This window comes from Tribolium castaneum, chromosome 1 (genome assembly GCF_031307605.1).
Source record: "Tribolium castaneum strain GA2 chromosome 1, icTriCast1.1, whole genome shotgun sequence".
Taxonomy (NCBI): Eukaryota; Metazoa; Arthropoda; class Insecta; order Coleoptera; family Tenebrionidae; genus Tribolium; species Tribolium castaneum.
Window position 1 is genome coordinate 33350558 of NC_087394.1, and position 18158 is coordinate 33368715.

General features: G+C 36.4%; 1 protein-coding gene across 1 annotated transcript; it reads right to left on the reverse strand.

The window, feature by feature from the left end:
* Positions 1 to 268: 268 nt before the first annotated feature.
* On the reverse strand, positions 269 to 17486 carry LOC100142401 (discoidin domain-containing receptor 2). Its single transcript, XM_001811500.4, has 5 exons — positions 17181 to 17486; positions 4052 to 4161; positions 3701 to 3806; positions 2103 to 3642; positions 269 to 469 (listed from the first exon to the last, which is right to left on the reverse strand). The coding sequence occupies exons 2-4, from the start codon at positions 4113 to 4115 to the stop codon at positions 2157 to 2159; spliced, it is 1656 nt and encodes a 551-aa protein (XP_001811552.1). The 5' UTR covers positions 4116 to 4161; positions 17181 to 17486; the 3' UTR covers positions 269 to 469; positions 2103 to 2156.
* Between the last annotated feature and the right edge of the window lie 672 nt (positions 17487 to 18158).

An 18158-nucleotide genomic window follows, 5' to 3' on the forward strand; every position in this document is an offset into this window, starting at 1 on the left:
CACATGGTGTTTGGTGTCAAGTAAAGGGGGAAATTTGAGCTTTCCCACTAAACACACTTTTAGCGTAAAAGCAGCTGTTAAGAAAGATCGCAGGAGTTTACTCGCGATTGGCTATCTAACGAAACGTGGAAGCACTAAACTATCTATGCTGAATCGATATTTTACAGCAAACTGCAAAAAACTGACATGAGGGATGATTGATTTAAGTGTTTTCGCTTACTGACCTACATCGTATAAATTTTGACTTGGCGGGGAAAATAAAGCACAGTTACGTATACGCTATTTATTTACATTGATCACGATTATGTACAAAGGTATAAACAATTTCATAATTTAAAATAGGGGTCCCTATTTACAACACATATAGCACATCGTATGATATTGGATTGTCTTATTGTAAAAGCAACGTAAGATATTTCAGTTAAGCATATTTGGTAATCTTCAGCCTTGGCAAATGATGGGCGTGGAGCTGAAAAAAAAATGTCTTTAAAGTTTTGCAATATATCAAAATAAGAATATATCTATTTATCAATCGAAAGAGTAGTTAATAGCTTATCCAAAATCGAAACTAAACATCCTAGGTGGATGAAAAATTCGTATTTTGGTGCCGAAACATTTATCAAAAACATCTTTGGGCAAATAGGTTTTGTTTTAAAATCTGCTTTTTTTCGTTTAATTTTTGACTCACCACTGACCTGACCATTTCTTAATTAATGGTACACTTGTTTTTTGCTAAAAATCTTACTGAGTTAAAGTAAAAAAATATGTAACAAATAAAGACAATTAAAATAAAATCGAGTCGTCTAAGATTTTTTTATAAATGTTTTATTCTAGTCTTTCCACTCAGAATCTATCTAGATCAAATTCCTAAACCAAATGTTTTCATAAGGAGTCTACCATCTCACATTTACCCTAGGATTTAAGTCTATAAAATAAACTGTCCAATTTCAGGTTTCAATTTTTTAAATCGTGCATGTTTTGGACCCAAAATAATCATAGTCCAGTTATGCGATAGAAAGTAATTTTTTGATCTTTGTGAATTTTTTTGCGATTAATAGATGTTCAGGAATGCAGACAAAATTTTTGGTAAATTATTTACTATCGACGTTTCGCCACCTTTTTGGGGCTTCTTCAGGACAATAAATAGGGGAAGTGTGACGGGGAACTATTTTGTTTTTTATTGTGATGCTGCTATTTCCTGTATAGGTTTAGATATAGTAATATTTTTTTATGAAATGATACTTATCGAAAGTTTAAAATACCTGAAAGAAACGTTTGTCTGAATACGTATTTCACTTTGTTCCACTTTGCATGTCTTCTTATTTTTATTTTTATTCACGCCATAATGCTGATTTTGTGAGATTAGGCTATTAGGTAGGTTTTATAGTCATTTAAAAAAGCAATTAAACAAAGTCAAATTGACATTCGAAAAAATTTGGCATTTGAAATTCCAATATAATTTAAATAATTTCGTGCGGTTCGTACGAAATATGAGCCTGAGTGCCCCTTAATTTCAACAACATATTTACGTGTAACTTGCTTAGTAAGTAAGTATAAACAGGAAACAGTTTACTTTTCCTTCTAGAAAATTGGCATAAGGGAATTGCCCCTTTCCGCTAGAGATTCTACATTAAACTTTTTTTTATATTTAGTTACCACACGTATGCCAGTATGAAATTTTACATTTCATTACTCATACGTTATATTACCAATTATTGCCATTTACTTGTCTTTGACTTTGAAAATCTTTCACTAACATAATATTAACCAGTACACGCCTAATTTTTGTTTGAGATTTCTAAAGAGGTAAAAAAATACTCGTAGGATAGTGAACTTAAGCTCATAATTTTTTGTTAGTGTGAAATTAATGCATTAGTGTAAATTAATTAAAAAACTGTTTTTAATTCTGAAAGTAATTAGGATTTTTGAAAAATTGGAATAAAACACGAAACTTCAGCTCAGATTACATCAGCCCATTTTTCTCAAAGCACTACCCACTAATCCCAGAATTGCATGCAACTGAAAAATTAGCGAAACCGGCAAAAGTAGAAAATATTGCAAATACAATTTTTCTGTGATTTCTTATACGAGTGTCGACTTACCCAGTAAGTAATGGTAACGCAGTCGTCCCCATCGTAAAGTCGATTTATCACAGTTTAGGGTCCAACGTAGGTCCTCGTATTCGAGACATATCTCGGCTGTCTGCTGAGCCTAACCGGCGGCGGCGTAGACAAAGGAGGTGGCGGTGGCACAAAGCCAGAGTTGCATATTTCCGTGGCCGCATAGTAGCGCTCGGGGGGTGGCGGAACCGGCGGCGGTTTCGGGAAGAAGTTGTGCAAGGGTGGCGGCGCACGGGGAGTTTGTGGAGGCTGTAAGGGCACGGCATATTCGGGGTCTCGAACGTCTGCATAATCAGAACTACCCGGAAGTCTTCCCATACTTGGTTCACGATAAAGTGCTGCCTTATCGCAGCCGCCTGGCACTTGAGACGGTCGCGGAGATGATTTATACCTTCTTTGTTGTACTACAACGAAAACTACTACCGCTACCATTAACACTACCAGCACTGATAACACGCCAACTATCACGCCGAGGTATTGTCCCAGCCCAGACGGGGTGTTTACGGCGCTCACGACGTTCTTGCTGTCGGCTCCCGGAGACGCGATTTGGTCTTTTTGCAGTGTTTGTTCCTCCAATTCCTCCTCCTCCTCCTCGGTGAAATTGCCGTTAACGACGGACGAATCGAAAGTCACTTCGCTAATCATCAGCCATCTCGCGGCGAATTGTAGCTGGATTTTCACAAATCGCCCCACGCGATGGTACAGTCTAATCGACACATTGCGTGGCGTTTCCCAGATGCGATCTTCCATGTAATCAAATGTTATGGGTTCACCTTTGTAGCGCTTCCCTCCCACACTGAACAACACTTTCGCCTGCGAAAACACTTGCACGTCCTTTGTAAATTGGTTGTTGGTGTAGATGTGAACGGCGGTGAACTCGCGCACTTTGTCGAATTCGAAGACGATTTCGATCGGTTTGTTCTTACGCGTGTCGTTCTTCCACCCGACCCAGCCTTGCTGCGAATTGGTTTGATAAAACGACGCTTTGAAGTCATCAGGGGCCACTTTCCCGTCCGTCAATTGCCCCAATCCGTATTGTAGCTTCTCACCGTCCCAGTGCCCATCATAGGCCGTGTCATAGAACTCCCAACTAGTTCCACGCTTATCACCTTGCGGCATCGAATAACTTTGAATACCATCGGTCCAGCGACACCCATAGATTTCCACGCGCATGCAAACCGTTCTTTCGTGGTGACTCAAGGGCAGAAATTTGATTTTACTGGCCCATATGGGCGGGTCCAGGATGGTCTTCGACTCGAGGTATGTATTGATGTTGCCTTTGAGAGCCTCTTCACCCGAGCGGTTCCTGTACCGAATCCACTTATTCAAAAAGCGAGGTCGCCAGTATTCCAGGACATAGGCTTCCGCAAACTCCATCCCCTTCCCGTTCCCGAACCGCCCTTGCGTTTCAGTCGCCGTAATCATATGGACCGTGTGTAAGTCTATTTGTATCCACTCCTTCAAATCGGGAGTGGCGGCGCTTTGAGGACACCAGGCTCCCCCATCCAACTCGTTCCTCAACCTAGAACAGAAAAGTTGTTGATTCAAAGCGAGGTGCAACAAAGCAGTCTTCAACCAACCTTCCGTGATGCGGTCCCACATTGCCATGCTCGAACGAAGAACTGGCTGTAATATCCTGATCCTTGATGGCGCCCGATTCCATGCCCAGAGGCGCGATGCACTGCGCTGTAATAAAAAAACATTATTGGGTGGATTGGGCCCCATTTGGTGGTTTTTTCGGTGGCTAATATCGTTAAATGCAAATAGCGGTCTTTATTAAACGCGCGTCTGTGATGCGAGCTTCCAAAGGGAAAGCGGCACATTAGAGATCTATTCCCAGCTGAAAACGCTGTGACATGCAAATACCGGGCCTTTTGTGCTCTCGCACTTCGTTGTGCCACCACAAGCCTCCTACGGGGTCAATTACTTACAGGGGTCGACGCCATCTGCTGCTGTCACCAACAGGATCATCACCGACGACAGGAGCACCTTCATTTTTACAGCAGACCGGCTCGACCGAAGCCTACGACATTTATCTTATCTGAAACAAACGACACGGTTAGATTACCTGCTCGAGGAGAAGGAATACAAAAAGGCATGAACGGGACACACGTCGATTGATTACCATCTCGTCAAACTATGTTCTATCATGCGAAAACATAGGAAATTAAATACTAATTCTTCCTGCAAATTTTTACTTACAATAAACGCCACCCTTTTCTCCAGATTTTTTTTAAGGCAAAATATTTAAAACAGGGTTTTAAATCACGGAATTTTGGAAAAGGGGATCCAAAAACTTCTACATCGTTGGGCTAAGGTACAGGTTTACAGAATAAAATCAGAATTCTGTTGTTCTGTTTCTAAATTAGAAAAGAATGTATTAGAATAAAATCAGAATTCTGTTGTTCTGTTTCTAAATTAGAAAAGAATGTGCTTATAAAATATTTGCCTCAAGTTAGCACAAATAACAAGTTTCTTAATTTTTTATTTTATGGGTGATTATTATGTACCTACTGTTGTATTAAAAAAGTATGCAAGTAGTAAGAAGATTTTTGGTAAATTGTCATAATTTACCCAAGTATTTTTTAACTGGTGTTACTTTGTAATGTGTAACTAAAACCTTGCTAATAACTTGACTTTGTCAATTTATTTTCTAAAAATTTTCTTGTGCTCTTATAGACCACCTTTTTTCCAACTTACTATTTACGATATGTTTATGTGTGCACTTTAAAAAACTATAGATCAGCGTGGTTGTTCATTGTTAAAATTTAGTACTTATGAAAATATCAATCGAAAAAAAATTGAACAAATCTGTCCTACTCTTCCCTAATTAGTAAAATATTTCGAATCAGATAGTCAGTATGTAAGTAGTAATAATTGGTTAATAATTTACCTTAATGTTTTATCAATCAGAACGTCAGATATAAAGACGTTATTTATTCTTTATTATTTACTTTCAATAAGTTTTTTCATAAGCTATTTTTTTTTAAATTCAAATCTTTGCATTCAAATCTTAAGTTATTTTTGCAGTTATTTTTGATAACTACAGAACTATTTTGCTGACGACTGCGTATTCGAGTTATCGAAGTTTGACTGTTATAACTATTTTTAAGATTTTTTTCTTGTTTGTAGTGATTCTCTCTCCAAATCTACGACTTTATCAAGCCATCCTGTATTAATTGTGCTTATAAAAACATATGCGTTTAAATGGACTTATTGTACCTATCTAAAAATATGGCTGTACTTTTTCCAAAATATTTGTGGAATCTTTTGTTATTTTGAAAACGTTCACTGTTGTGATTTCTACTTAGAAAAATTTTAAATCTAAGGGATATTGATATAAGTAAATATTGTTTTGATCCTTGATTTTTAAGTTAGCACCTTCCAAAAAAAACGACTTTTATTGAGGCATTTTTCTCAGCAATAAATTCCATCTTTTCTAGTAGATCGTGTTATTGTTTTAATACAATACAGAATCACGCCAAATTCGACGTATCTCTTACCGAAAACTAAAGAGCGGAAAAACACATGGCTTCCGTTCTGGTCCCCAAAATTTTGGGTTTCATATTTGGTTGTTCTCAAGTTGCCATGTCATTATTCCTGTACGTAGGAAATAACAAGCTGTGACAATTCCAGTGATTTATTCATTTTACAGTTTGCTCAAAGTTTTAGCACAATCTCGAACAGAATAAGCAAATTTGTCTTGGTCGTATTCTTCAAATACTAACTCGATTTAAGAATTCTAATTGCAAAGACCTCGTCTGAGAATATTTAATATTTAATTAGTAACCTAATATAATTTAAGAGGTACAATCGAGCAGGATTCTATTGTGCGCGCGATATCAATTACTTATTTAAATAAAGCAGGATCCGTTCAGCTCAGGTAATCGAAACTGAGAAGCCTGTCAGTTGGTAGACAGTTCATTATATCTCTATACGTAAGGGACGAAGAGGCAAAAACCACGAAACTGACTCCATATTTGATCAAGGAAGCGTTAGTAATGCATCCAGACAAACCGGTGCTTGCTTTAGTGAAGTCTCTTGATATTTCCGGTTAGTGTTAAATGAAAGCGACAGTCGAAATTCAAAAAGCGCTCCAAATAGTGTTCTTTACAATGTCCTGAAATGAAATTAAGTGACGACGATTTGTTGGGTCAACCAGAAGTTGCACAATCAAACCGGAATGAAATCTAAGGCGCGTATAATCCGTGAATAGGCAGAGAGTGGAGGCCTCACAAGGCGTCCGTCTCCGAGCAAGGGTCTGAGCCAGCTTATCTTCGTCATTACCCATTACAAACACTTTACGAACAGAGCCGCTATTCTTATCAAATAATTACCGCGTTCTTCCTTTAAAGGAAACGGGATTCTAAAAACTGAATAATTAAATCTTTCCCACTGCTACCGTCACCAGCGCGCCCAAAGACAGAGGGCGGCTTGTTCTTGAGATGTTATCTGGCTGCAACCGCCGACGGAATGATGACTGATCCTGATGCCAGACGAACGCCACAGAACACACAAACTGACATTATTCGTCTAACTTGAGTCGCCATCAGCCGCCTACACGTGGCCCTCTCCCATTAGGCGAATTATTCGCATTTTTGGCGAATTCTAAGATTATGGAAAGAATATACAAAACTAAATCTAACAGAATTTTGAAAAGAAGAAAGGATCTAAAAGAGAATTTGGAGAATGCAAAAGTGCTTATAGAAGAATTTTGAGAACAGAATTAATTCCTCAGAAGAATCTAGAGCACAATTTATAAAAGAATCTAAAAATGGTTTGGTTAATGATCTAGAGTCCAGATTTCAGATCAAAAAAATCATCGAAAAGTTTTAAGAAAAATCTAGAATACAAACCAAATATCAAAACCGATTTCATTTTTATTTGAGGAATTTTAAGTTCTAGGTGATTAATAATTTTCTCTTAAAAAAGAACAATCTCTAGAATTTTTTTCAAACAAAATTTAAAGTGTTAAATTCAAGATGAGTTTAGTCAATAAAGTGCAACATGGGGTGAGTAAGTAAGCACCCAACGTGTAATAAATCGCGCAGACCACCCAGAACGCAATAATTGAGCTCAGTCCCTTCCAAATCGTCGTAAAACAGGTAAAGGAGCAAGTCGTAAAGCGGTTAAAATTGGCACTAACGACACACTTAACAATAATCCGATATTTAAAATCACCGTTGTCATGTAGTACAGCCTATTAATTTTACGACAATTATTTCCAGATGTGGTCGCGTAAGTGGAGTTCGAGGAAAAATCTCGAATTCCTGCGTTACACATTATTCACTCCCGAGGCGTAACTAACACTAAAATGGCATTCTCGGTCAAAGTTCCTCCCATTTTTGCTTCAGATGGCACACACGTGCAAGACACCTAAAGTGTAGCGCACACGACAAATCAAACAACGATCACTGATTCGTATTTTGGTCATATTCCGAGGGGCTTGGTAATTATGTCACGTAAAGACCTACCGCAGCTATTGAGCATTTCTTTAGTTTTGGGTCGGTGGTGTGAACGCACTGCCAGATCAATACGCTGGAGATTCCCTTTATTAACTCTTGTTTCCTCACCTGTCAAGTATGAATTCACGTTCCAAGGAAATTTATAATAATTTCCCCTTTGTGTGAACCGTATTGCCATCAAATGCAATACGAAACAAAGAGGGGCCCCGGAAGAGAAAAACCAAAGTTGGGGAAAACTCTTTGACACTAATGAATTAAGCTGTGCACCCTGATGAGGGTTGCATTGCAAGGGTAAACTTAATGGCTTGAAACTTACTAACGAAGTTGCTAATACCACACTACAAGTTTGATAGAATCTCGAACCGGAATACCTTTCCTTGCACTGCAAAACTGTGGCTAATAAGCGACACCATCCCTCATAAAACCATCATGGTGTATAGAGAAATGATAATTTACTGCAGTCTTCAGCGCATTGTTAGAAGTATTAGCTTTTATGGTGCCATATATCATCTTGGGGTGCTCCAGACTACCACTCAGTATTGCTAGGCCATTGGTTCCGGCACTAAAATCCGATTTTTTTTGGAAATAAAACTTTTGAATTCAATTGTGGTTAAAACCCAACTCCGTGATTGATCAAAATTCAGCGGCCAATAATGCTTTACGTTCCAATAAATAACCCGCCAGCTGTTTAAGTAATATTATTCGACTCATTTGAGAATCATACAAGTGAAATTGAACGTGGCTACCTTTCGGGAAACGGCCGATTCGATTCGAATCAAATGAAGCCAGTTATCCAGAATGGCCCATAAATAAAACGGTCAGAAGTGTGTTGCTGCTGCAGCAGCCTAAATCCGTCTGTGTCCGACATAAATCTTCCCATTATCAGAGGACACGACAGTAGTAAATTAATAAGCTAATAGATAGTGTCAATTTATTTCCAACGGACGCACTGTCATCCGTGTAAGATTTGCTTCATTTTTAAGCTGTTGGGTTAACAACGACGATTGGAGATAGCATTTTAATTGGCGTGGGATTTTTAAAGTAAAGAAGCCACTTGACTTGTTTAGTTTCCGACGTGAAGAGTTTGAGAAAAATAATGCCAGGCGATGCCAGCACGCCTTTGTTTGCCACAAAACTAACACTGTCAATAAATTCATTTATTTGCTGTTTGCATTAACATTTGCTTATGGAAGTAAGTATTTAGTTGTATGCGCCTAAATGATACATTATCATCTCGGCGATAAAATGATTGACATGGGAGTGGCGGGACCAAGTCACTGAACTTGCTTTTGTAAGAGGATGATGTTATTATTTTGGACTCTTTCAAAATCCGACAACACCTCTAATTAAGAGGTATGGGCTAGACATTCATATATAAATATCAATTGCCTTGAGTCATCATAAAGGAAGCGAGCGGCAGAGGAAATTGCGGTTTTATTCTTAAATTGCGGTTTTCGTTAAAGAGCGGACCAGATGTGAGGAAATCATAAGGTCACCGGCCTCTTCATTTCAGACATTTTCCAAAATTATTCCTGACGACCCGACTCATTTTGTGACAGGTCCAATTATTGTACATTTTATCACAAAACGAACCAACGCAAACCAAGCTACCCTCATGAAGTAGTTATTATTTACTTAATTTATGATGAGAGGAGTTGGACCCAAGCTGAGTAACAGGTAGAATACATTTTGCATTACACAGTGAACTCGGTAATTAATTGATAATTTTTACGCAAACTCAAAAGCAACATTATTTCCCATCTTTGAACGAACAGTACGCAATTATTAAAGTGAACTACAACCTATGTTGTATTGATTAAAGGCTTGCTAACTCTCTGTATTTGACAGCTCTTCCAGTTGAAAGCTTGAAGCTTGTAAAGATAATGTTAATAATAAATAACACAATTAAAATGTAACTCATTTTTTACCTAACCGCACAAGAAATAACTCTCATTTGAAAACTAAATCCATGATTAAAAATGCTATCTAATTTTGAAAACATGCTTATTGAGAATCTCTTTATATAGACCACCAAGGGTAAAGGGTCTCCCAGTAGTCGAACTCACTTTTTTAGTAAAGATGTGTAGCTCCTGCTGCCAAGATTTTTTTCAAAAGTTACACATAAGTTAAATCAACCCCAAATTCAAATTATTGTTGAGAGCTGTAAGCTTAAAGAAACTTAGTATTGTATTATGTTGTAGTACCTACTATATGAATTTTTAATTATTTCTGTTAGGGATTTCATTATTTTATTTTTATTTTTCCTTTTAATATTTTGAGGAAATTTTCATATTCGTATTAAAGACTTGGTTAAATTTAGATGGAAACCAAGGTTTAATAAATAAAAATTGCGTTAACATACAGTGGAGTCTGGTTGTAACGAACCCGCTTATAGCGAACTAAATTTGACTTAAAATGTGACGCAATTTTCTTCTTTTTACATTTTTTAGTGAGAGGACTTGTTTTTCTGTGTCTGTTTTTCCTAATTTTTAACTCAGTGTAATAGATTTTGAAGAACTATGTTCAAAGATCGGATTGATTTAAAATTTTTGTTGCTCCCAAATTTATTCGCCGACCAAAACTCCCTACCTCAGAAATTATGAATATTCGAGTAATGCAAGTTGAGTTATTTTCACTTCTTTTGAGCTCTACTATTACCCTTTACGATATTTGAACAGTATACTTATTATTGTTCCCCAAAGGATTTATGTTTTTTTTACAATAGTCGTTTATTTATTTCGTAAAATGTAAAGTAAAAATAACAGTTTTTTTATTTAGAGCTTATAGCGAACTTCGGAGTTTGTTATAACCGGACTCCACTGTAACTGCAAACATCATAAATTTTAACTCATCGCTGGAATCACCAGTGCTCAATTACTACCACAAATTAACAAAATTCTCTGTTTATTCACATGTGTAGTTTTATCCCCCAAAGCCATTAACCGTGTTTCTTATTTGTAGAAGAAAGTGGAATATGGTGTATCACCGAAAATATTCGGTAGCGTCTTAACGCCCTATAATCTACTTTAAGCTTCCCTCTACTCTTTTTATCAAACTTTTCTTTCAACCAAACTTTCGCTCCTGGCTTGGGGTTAACCAAACCCCAGAAATATTTTTACTTGGGTACTTCCAGTCTAGTGTAAAATAACAGGAAGTGGCGTGTCATTCCCTAATAAACAGTTCCAATATTGCACCTCAGGTCTTGAAGGCGAAATGAAGCCATGCTTGATTTATGAGAACTCTGACGTCCGGAATCCAATCCTTCATATTTCACATGTCACTTCCCGACCGCGTCATATTTTTAAACCCCATTTCTTAATTAAAAAATATCAATATTTGCTCTCCAAACAGTAACGCTTTGATCGAATAGCACCTCGCTGACAAATAGATAATTCAAACGGCCGGTATTTTTTCACATAACAAAACCGTGCCACCGCAGTTCGGAGGTATCTTGAACATGGTCGAAAGTGAGAACAGAAGCAGCATCACCTGTTGCCATGGGAACCCTTTCGCCCCCCGTTTCGAGTCACCAGCAGATTCATCGGCATTAAACAACAATGAGTGGTAGTTTAAAAGTTTTAATTCAAGCCATCAGCGCAATGTCTATTATACGTAGATGGCGGCAATGGGCTGGAATAATGCAACCGCCGGGATTTAGCGTGTGATCATAAAGAGTCAGGCGGTATTTGCTAATTACCTCTAAGCGGATTTGAACCCAACAGAAATTTCGACTTTTTTGCAAACGCCCGGTATTTATCGGCTTGTGCAGGCCGTAAATTCAGCCGTAAAATTACTTTGCTTTAAATGATTAACTTTGTATAAAGCGGAGAGTATTTATGATCCTGCATCGCCTTAAAAGTAACTAGTTTTAAATGGGGAAAAATTTAAATCTACACTTATTCGACGCTAATTCTTTTATTGGTCGTAAAGTGTCAAACCATGCACATCATTTTGCGTGCTGAAATGACCGCTAATTTCATGGCGACCGCGCCGGGTATTATGGTTTCGTTTTATGGGCTTTATTTACGAAACACTGCTGAATAAGACGAATCGTTTGAATCGTTTCAAAAGGAACATAAATGTGTATAAATTTGTTCTTTTTAGACGTAAAGTAGTTGCAGCTTTGACAAAGTTTAATTCAATTAAATAGCTGCTCGTAGTTCCAAAACGTTTTGTTAGATTCTGCAAACACCGCCTGGCAAACGTCACAATTTGTACAAATATAGGATTTCTAAACTAACTACTGGAAAGAAGCCTAACACTAATTTGGTACTTATAATGCTTCTGTTGGCCATATCTAAAACCTCTAATAGTCTTTATTATCACGTCGTTGTTCTAAAATTAGTCTCGAATACAAACTTTATTTGTTATATCAGGACTTGAAAAATATTTTGAGTTCTTTATTGCTCTATTAAAGCACATTGTAGCAAATTATTTACAAACCAACAATCGACTACCAATATTTCTTCTAAGAAAATATATCACTGATATCTTATCCTTGAAAGAGTAAACAATGATTTATCTCACTTCTGTAAATGTCAAACTTTAAAACAAGGATTGAAAGAAATTGAAAAACAAGCGGGTTCTTGATTTCAATCAATTATCTCGGAGAAGATTTGGTAATATATACAGTAAAATCTCTCAACAACGAACACCGATAATTGTCCGTTGTGAAGAGGTGTCCGCTAATGGGAAGTGGAAATTTTAATTTAGGTCTTGTTACATTCCTACAAGAATGTCCGTTGTGACGAGGTGTCCGTTAAGGGAGGTTTCATTGTGATTGAATGGCTTGAAGACTCTGCGCCATAGAAAAAAGAAAAAAGACAAATTTTTACTGTTGTATTTCTGGTTTTGTTTTGGTATAAGCTAAAGTGTGAGTAAAATTAAAAAAAAAATTAGCAGTCTGCAAAATACTCAACAAAGAACAAAGTACAAATTGATGGAACACGTATGTTAAGCAGGCTGAGCACTTTGTCGCGCAAATGAGTATTATTTTCGGCTGAGAAAGTGTTGGTGTTTATTTCGGCGCCTGAAGTAAACCGCGTATTGTGACAGTCGCTCCAACAATATTTTCATTCCAATTAAATGCAAGAGTTCTATTTCGGTATCAAAAGAACGAAACCAAACCCGAAAAAGAAAATTGTGCGTTGACTGACCTTTAGTGTACAGACAAAAACAGACCGCCTGTCAACATCAGTAATTCGAATACCCGCCTTTCCTGATTTATAACAAGCTTTATCGATCAGTATCGACAGACCGCCACACATAAATCTAAGTACAGACCTGCCCCTGGCGGCAGAAAGAAGGTGCTTGCTGCTTTCATTTGAGTCTCTTTTATTGTTACACCGGTAAATAATGGCATGATGAGAACCGGTGATAACCAGGAGCTCGCACTGCCTCATCTGTCTTAACTGTGACATTACCAGGCCGTTGTTTCTTTTACCGAGACGTTATTAAAACAAACCGCTTCTTTACCGTGTTAATAAGACTTATATTTAGAACGTATTAATAGCAAAGGCATGTGCATGAATGCTCAGCATTAATCATCAGGTATTGGGAAAATATGACGAACACTTCCTTCTTCACCAGAACCATCACCGAAAGTCTTCACCAAAGAATGTGAAAGAAGCAACACAATAGTTGTGCAAAAATTTTAAGAGGAGATAATTGAGATCTAAAGACAATATTACACAAACTTCCTTATCTGAAAGTTTAAAGTTTCCGTTGTTTCCTCATCTTTTGGCCTCACTATCACTTCTCACAATTTCTGTAGAATTATTGAAATCGTAATGAAGTGAAAAATACTTAAAAGAATCAAAATAAATCTCGTGTGACCTTAGCATGTTGTCTAATGATTGAATAAATGGTACGCGGCCATTTGGGGCTTTTATGAAAACATTAGACAAGTCACGAGGTCCATTAGATTCGATTAAATAATTGTATAATGACCACACAGTCCAATTTATTTTATCATGTAAAGGAGAATAAAATTTTTATTTTATGTAAATGAACGTGTTAGCCGTGGCCATTTCATAGAGGAACACATAAAGCTAATTAAATAATTATTGTTCTGAGAAAGCGACAGCTTTTTTCGGCGCCAGCGGCCATGACTGCGCCTGATGAGCATCGAACTGCTTCCGGAAATGAAACGTGAAAATATTACCTCATTTTTCGGTGTAAAATCGTAAAACTGTCTTATCTGTAAAAGCTAAGCCGCTGGAAATTTAAGGCATTAATTCATCAAAAATTCTGCCTGCTGAATAAATTTCCACAGATGTGGTGGATGCGCTTGAACCTATTAGCGCGCTCAAACAACAAAAATAGAATAAATCAGCACTTGGTGAGTTTATTTACGAGAATATAAAGTAACTACTGAAATATTATTTCCTTTTTGGAGGCAGATTCACTCGTAAAAATGTCATGGTTATTTACATGGTTGAAAGTTTTAAGGATGTTTGTGTAAAGTGAGACACACCAAGGCGGTTGGATAACGACTGTTAAGAAACGCGATATGGGGGAGCCTCCCGTCATCCAGCATCCACCTCTGAGGGGGTGATTTAGTCGGGGTTTCGATATAATAGCTGGCTCTTCTTCCCGAGAATAAGTCTATTACGACTGCGAAAAACTTGGCTCTTCCTGCATAAGGAGCTTTCCCAAACTTATCGCCGGCACTAAATTTTAAATATCTTGAGCACACACGGGTATCAAGTGGTTGACTGTAGCCTAAACAAACGCATCCCCGGCCCGAGACATACTCGTCGAGGGAATTATAAATATTTCCATATATAATGAGGCTTAAGACTAAATTATGGCTCTGTGTGGGTTAAAGTTGCTTGTGTGGCAGTTTTTTTACTGTTTTGCAAAAGGCTCGAGAGATTATGCTTCGCCTCGACGGAGTTAATTTTACGACCCTTTTAATATTTTAGCGATAAATGCACGGAATCATAAATATTCCTGATATAATTATCTGGCTTAGCGAAGTGCTGCCAGTACTCACAATACCAAGGAGTTAACTTATTTGTTATGCACAAACACAATAAATCGCTGGTTTAGTTCAACACAAACCAAAACTCTCCAATATTTTGTGCGGGAATAAACGAACAAAACATGCGCCCATAGAACAGTTCTCCATTACCTGACGTGGTTTTACGGGTGACAATAATAAGAATCAATAAACTGGGTTATCGGCAAGTTTATTGGATTTCCGGTGTTCGTTCGTGTCTCTTTGTTTGACGACAAAACTAATAACGACTCGAATATGTCATCAGGAAAGATACTTAGTAATAAATATGCAGACAGAGGTCAAGAACAAAAAATCAAATATACAAATAGAGATAAGGAACTGGATCATCGTAACAGTAAATAATGAGCTCATTCATGGTTTTAACAACAAAAGTAACTAATTCGTGACTTTGGCGAACCCTGAAACTAACAATATGTATTTACTAAATGATGCTATTCCTTCAGCTATTTATTTCGTGAGATTCGAAATGTTTATAATGCTAATTATTTTACCTAAAAATAGCCCATTCGGGAAATTCACCTCTTAGTTGAGATATTGTGAGCTGAATACAATAGGTTACTGAAAATTCACAATTTTGTTTTAAAAGTCATCATATTAAGTCATTGTTTAAAACGAATGTTGCAATATTTTAATGCCAATTAATAACATACATATTTGGCAGTAAAAGATTGCTCAATGAGTGCTGCGAGTTTATCAACCTCATTAACACAGCAAAATCACTTTTAACATGAATGCCATACACAACTTTTTGTAAAACTGCAAAAATTCAGTTAAGGAAACAATTTAGTAATTTTTATTAAAATAGAAAATTTGGAAGTGATACAAATGTGATTCTATATAATTCTAAAATTGGTACACATTGAACATAACTGAAGGCTTTAACAAAAAAACAATCACCTAGCACTAGTGTTAAAATTACCTACTTTTTAAACGAGTGTTATAAAATTTAATTTCTAACACGTGCTTATGATATATTCCGTTTCTATTATTATTTATTAGACAACAAGTGAAGACTACGGAGAGAAAACAAGAAAATACGTCAGTTTTTCAGGAATTAATATTATAATTAATAATAGAACGTCATATTATGGAAGGAAAAATTTAGATCTTCATTTCTTCACTTTTCTTCAGTTGATAAAGATATCAAAAATTAGGTTTATGTTTATGATGTCAATAAAAATTACTGCATGAAGGTTTATTTAATAAACTAATTTGTTCGTGAAAGCGTTTAATAATAATCGATACTGTTTAAAGCACAAACGAACGATAGCGAGTGAGTGCCTTTAATAATTGAAATTATTAATCGCCTATTAATAAACGAGTTGATTACAAATTTTTTCGTTAACCAGCAAACTCTTTTATTCTGGTGCCAAAATCTGAAACAAATACTATATGAAAAATCAAAACCAATTTTCTGTTTTTCATCAGATCATCTTTAAACTCAATTTAAACTTTCATAGATTTATTAAAATGGTGGAAATTCGGTGATAATCAGTTGTTGTGGGTGATTCAAAAGTGTAATTCTTGCATATTTTTACATTTAATATCAGTTAATAATGTCGAAGTACAAAAATTTCATTTCTCAGACTGTTCAGAAAGACATTCCTTCTTCAATCTTCTTTCTAACACAAGATTTCTGAACGAGCTTTATAGAGTCGTAGTCAATTGTGTCAAAAATAAAATACTAACACAATTTTTTATCTATACTGTACAGGGTTTCATCTAACTAATCTAGCCTGCAGCTGTAAAATGCAATCAACAATACATATTTCGATACAAACTTGATAAAATTCTTTAGTGTGTTTACAGTTCAAAAAATTACAAAGTTTTTAGTTTGTTAGTGATTAGAATAGGTAGAGTAAACGTCTCTTATAGAACGCATAATTATTTTTGAAAAAAAGCAATTCACGACTATTCATTCATGTCTGGGTTTACAAAAATTAAATATTTTTGTATTTTTTTCATTATTTTGTGACTTGCCTTTTTGGGAACATTAGGCGCAGGCCTCGTAAAGTATAACAAACATTGACTTTCTAGTTTTTTTAACATTCAAGACATTGAAATGTAATAATACTATGAAATCAAGAGATAGAAATCTATCTGCTGTTCTGAAAAATAAAAAAGTAACATAAAAGTAATAATCAAGAACAAAATATAAGTAGGATGTCTATTAAATCAAACTAGAATTACTAAAAGGTCATTTTTCACTATAAATATTCAATAATTTAATCGACTGAAATTAGTAAATAAGACTTATCGGTTTTCGGAAATTCCTTTAATCTTTCTTCCGTTTCATTGCTTTCGTTATCAGTATTGTCTTAACTTTTATTCATAAATAATGAATGTACAAAATTGCGTGCCATTAATCAATGGTGGCTACTTTAATATTAATGAATTCATGAATGAATGAAATAATTAATTCACATTATGTGTGTGCCACCCTCGTTTTAAGGTACACAGATCTACACGATATGAATAATTGTTTAATTTGAGGTATGTCCGTTTGAATGCAAAAGCATTTTTGTTCGTTCTAATAACCGGTCGTCTCGGGTTATATTAGTAACAACTTACCCTTCACATGATATAATCCATATGCCTTGGGCAATAGTTAAAAACCATAAATTCACATGAAATTCATATAATAAAGATTAAAATATCCAGCAACGGCACTCGTAAAACCCGCGTAAAGCTCCACTCGTAAAGATTCAATTCGAGCCGCTGCACAACAAACGCTGGAACGGAACACTAAAGCGAAAACTCGGATATCCAATGGTGAGAGGTCCCTATCTGCCCCCACCAAGAAGCGTCTCCCACCAGCGAGTCCTGGACCTGGCCCACCTAATTCCTGGGCCTAAACCTCCATATGTTCCGTCCGAAAGCTCGAAGGTGTATTCCCGGACTATCCAGAGCCTCACCCTCACAGGTGCCCACTAATAATGCATAAGTTCACATCGACCCGACTCTGCACGACGCACGCCATTGGCTAATTATTACCTGGCCAGGCTATCAACCGATAATGTGAAAAGTTTGCGGATTACGGAATGTTTTTCGGATCGTTTAAAGTTTTATACACGCGATGAGTTCGGGTCTTGGGGGATTACCAGATTTAAATGAAACGCTCTGCGATTAAAAAACATGGGCTTGGGATCGCCACGGTATTTATTTTTTAATGTTGGCACGTGGGGGGCCGCAGAGAAATGATTTTTTAGCTGACGATGGGTTTAATACCTCCAAGAAACATAACCACTTTTCATAAATATTTGCATAACACATTCGTTTTAAATGAGGAGAGAATTTACTTTATTTGACCATTCAGGTGGAAGATGATACTATAAAATGTAAGTAATTGCCCGGAGCTTTGGCGGTGTGCACGTTTTCGTTTCTTTTGAATTTTTATAAGGTCGACAAAGTCGTAATTACAGGCAAATGAGTGACTTAACAGTCCAAAAGAAACAAAGTTCTTAGTGAATGTATTCAAATGAGACTTAAATCCACAATTATGCACTTCTAGTAGTTTTATTAACAATTTTAATAAGACAAGGCTGTCGA

Coding starts and splice junctions, on each gene's coding strand:
- LOC100142401 (XM_001811500.4), bottom strand. CDS start 4,115: ATGAAGGTGCTCCTGTCGTCGGTGATGATCCTGTTGGTGACAGCAGCA. Junction 3,807..4,051: donor AGCAGATGGCGTCGACCCCT/GTAAGTAATTGA, acceptor TTTTTATTACAG/CGCAGTGCATCGCGCCTCTG. Junction 3,643..3,700: donor GTGGGACCGCATCACGGAAG/GTTGGTTGAAGA, acceptor TTTCTGTTCTAG/GTTGAGGAACGAGTTGGATG.